At 43.0% G+C, this 2,500-nt stretch overlaps 1 protein-coding gene across 1 annotated transcript in view; it reads left to right on the top strand.

Moving 5' to 3' along the window:
- The first annotated feature begins 596 nt into the window (after nt 1-596).
- LOC143276001 (uncharacterized) overlaps nt 597-2,500 on the top strand; it is a 6,411-nt gene continuing 4,507 nt past the window's right edge. The window contains exons 1-2 of the mRNA XM_076580367.1: nt 597-688; nt 2,478-2,500. The exon at nt 2,478-2,500 is cut by the window's right edge and continues 61 nt beyond it. Of these exons, the coding sequence (XP_076436482.1) occupies nt 609-688; nt 2,478-2,500 (103 nt within the window). The 5' untranslated portion in view covers nt 597-608. The remainder of the gene's footprint in view (nt 689-2,477) is intronic.

The following is a 2,500-nucleotide window of genomic DNA, read 5'->3' as shown; positions in this document are numbered from 1 at the left end:
ACAGGGAAGGAGACATAAAAAGCGTCAGAGGTTGAAAGGAAGAGCCGTGAAAGATTGGACTGACTGAGAGTAAAGTATAACTATCTCACGTATGTGTGTGTGTGTGTGTGTGTGTGTGTGTGTGTGTGTGTGTGTGTGTGTGTGTGTGTGTGTGTGTGTGTGTGTGTGTCTGTGTGTGTGTGTCTGTGTGCATGTGCGTGTGCCTGTGTGTGTGTGTATATATATATATGCGCGTGTGCGTGACTCTGTGTGTGTGTTTATGTGATTGCACGCGTGCATGTCTGTGTGTGTGTGTGTGTGTGTGTGTGTCTGTGTGCGTATGTGTGTATATGCGCGTGTGCGTGACTGTGTGTGTGTGTTTATGTGATTGCACGCGTGCATGTCTGTGTGTGTGTGTGTGTGTGTGTGTGTGTGTGTGTGTGTGTGTGTGTGTGTGTGTGACAAACGGACACAGAGAAATAGCGCGACAGAGGTATCAGAAGTGTACAACAAACCAACAATCAAGTAAAAACTACACTGATCTGAAGGGTCACTGTGACTTTCTCATTCCGAAGTCCAGACGTTAAAAGCAGCATCATGTTGTGTCAAGGTTCCTGGTCTGGCAGAAAATGGCAGGTACGAGTAGCAAAGACCTTGCTGAGACATTTGGACACTGGTCCCCCGAGGAACGGGAACAGATCATTGAAAGGTATGTGTGGAGGGAAGTGCGTGGCGTGGTATGTGTGTGTGGGTGGACGGTGTCTGTGCGTGTGTGTGTGTGTGTGTGTGTGTGTGTGTGTGTGTCTGTGTGTGCGTGTGTGTATGTGTGTGTGTGTGTGTGTGTGTCTGTGTGTGTGTCTGTGTGCTTTCCTGAGGGGGAGAGAGAGCGAAAAAGGGGGTGACAAGCACGAACGGAAACAGACATACAGACAGATGCATCGTTTTCATGCATTATTTCTTTGCTTTGGTGTTTTTGGGGTTGTGTTTTTTTGTGTTTTTTTATCTTCTTAACAATTCGTTGTAATCTGGGGATGATGATTAAACGGACGGGCTGACCTGCCTCAAGGAGCTTAATTAACGGTCAGCACCATGTGTCCTGGACTGTGTTTTGTCATTAATTTTTTTTTTTTTTCATAGATGTGACATTGTTTATATTTTTATACCTGAGGTCAGTCCTGATATGAACTGGACCAAGAACGATGTCATTGTCAAATGTCCTCTGTGGCAGCATCGGTGGTAACGTAAAACGTAGGTAATGACGTAAAATACAGACAAACGTCATACTCTTCTGTTAGAAAGTTAAATGTAAGTAAATAATTGTATCATAATTTAGATGTGGGAGCGAAAAATGTGGTTTTGATCGAATGGAATCATATCGTCACAACGAAAGAGCTTTGATCAAGGCTTTTGCTCCCAGACCTGAATTACATGTTTGTGCGGACTTGCCTTTGTAGAAAAGAAAGCGAAACAGGATTCATCCACATGTACATTCAGCAAAAAAAAAGAAAAAAAAAAGACAAACCACTGCAAACATTTTTTTTTTTTTTTTACTTTACATAACATAGATACCAGTGTAGACACTGTATCGAAACACTATTAATTAGCAGACCATTAAAGGTGTTGCGAGTTTGGAGAGACATGGAGAGAATCATGAACATTCCAAACTAGGAAAAATACTGTTATATAGATTTCAGAGCAACGTATGTCGTAACTAAGAGTCATCGATATCACGTGCATGAAAGATAATCTGTTCACTGGAGCTCGTGTTAGGCCTCTGTTTCTCATTTGGACGTTGGTGCATTATCAGTTATGATTGTTATTAGCAATGGTAGCAGAAAACACACTGTGTGTGAGTGTTGGGGGTGGATGGGTGGTGTGTTTGGGGGTTGGGGGAGGGATTGTGGGGGTAGAGGCGTATCCCAACCAAGCTGACCTTACGTCACTTTCAGCAAATTTGATCTTCGTCCTTAATTTACTTTTCCTGATTTATTTTCCGGTGGAAACGACACAGCAGGCCAATTTGTGACGCAAGAATCTCATCCTCGTGTTCTTATAAGCCCACTGCTGATTGGATTAGCAGTACAAATGCACCATTGTTTTAATTCATTTCCAGTTCCTGGTGGATACTGCTCAAATCTACCTTTTTATAATATTTCGTAACACTAGCTTACTTTCAGATTACCCACATGGAACTTTATGAAACTGATGATCTTACGAAATGCTTCTATTTCAAACACAAACACTTCAGTGATGAGCAGGTGATAAGCAGATAAATAAAGTGGAAGAAAGGGAGAGAGAGAGGGGGGTGCGGGGGAAGGGAGAGAGACAGAGAGGGGTCAAGGACACACGCACACACACACACACACACACACACAGAGACGAGAGAGTGGGAGAGGACGATTTGGAAGTTGGAAGAATAAAAAACAAAACTGATCTCATTACACTCTCCTACAGTGTTCTCATTCTGAAAACTGAAACCATCATCATCGTGTGTCAAGGGAAATGGACACGATGGAAGCAG

This window comes from Babylonia areolata, chromosome 31, assembly GCF_041734735.1.
Source record: "Babylonia areolata isolate BAREFJ2019XMU chromosome 31, ASM4173473v1, whole genome shotgun sequence".
NCBI lineage: Eukaryota > Metazoa > Mollusca > Gastropoda > Neogastropoda > Buccinidae > Babylonia > Babylonia areolata.
This window is presented reverse-complemented; position numbering and strand designations above follow the sequence as displayed.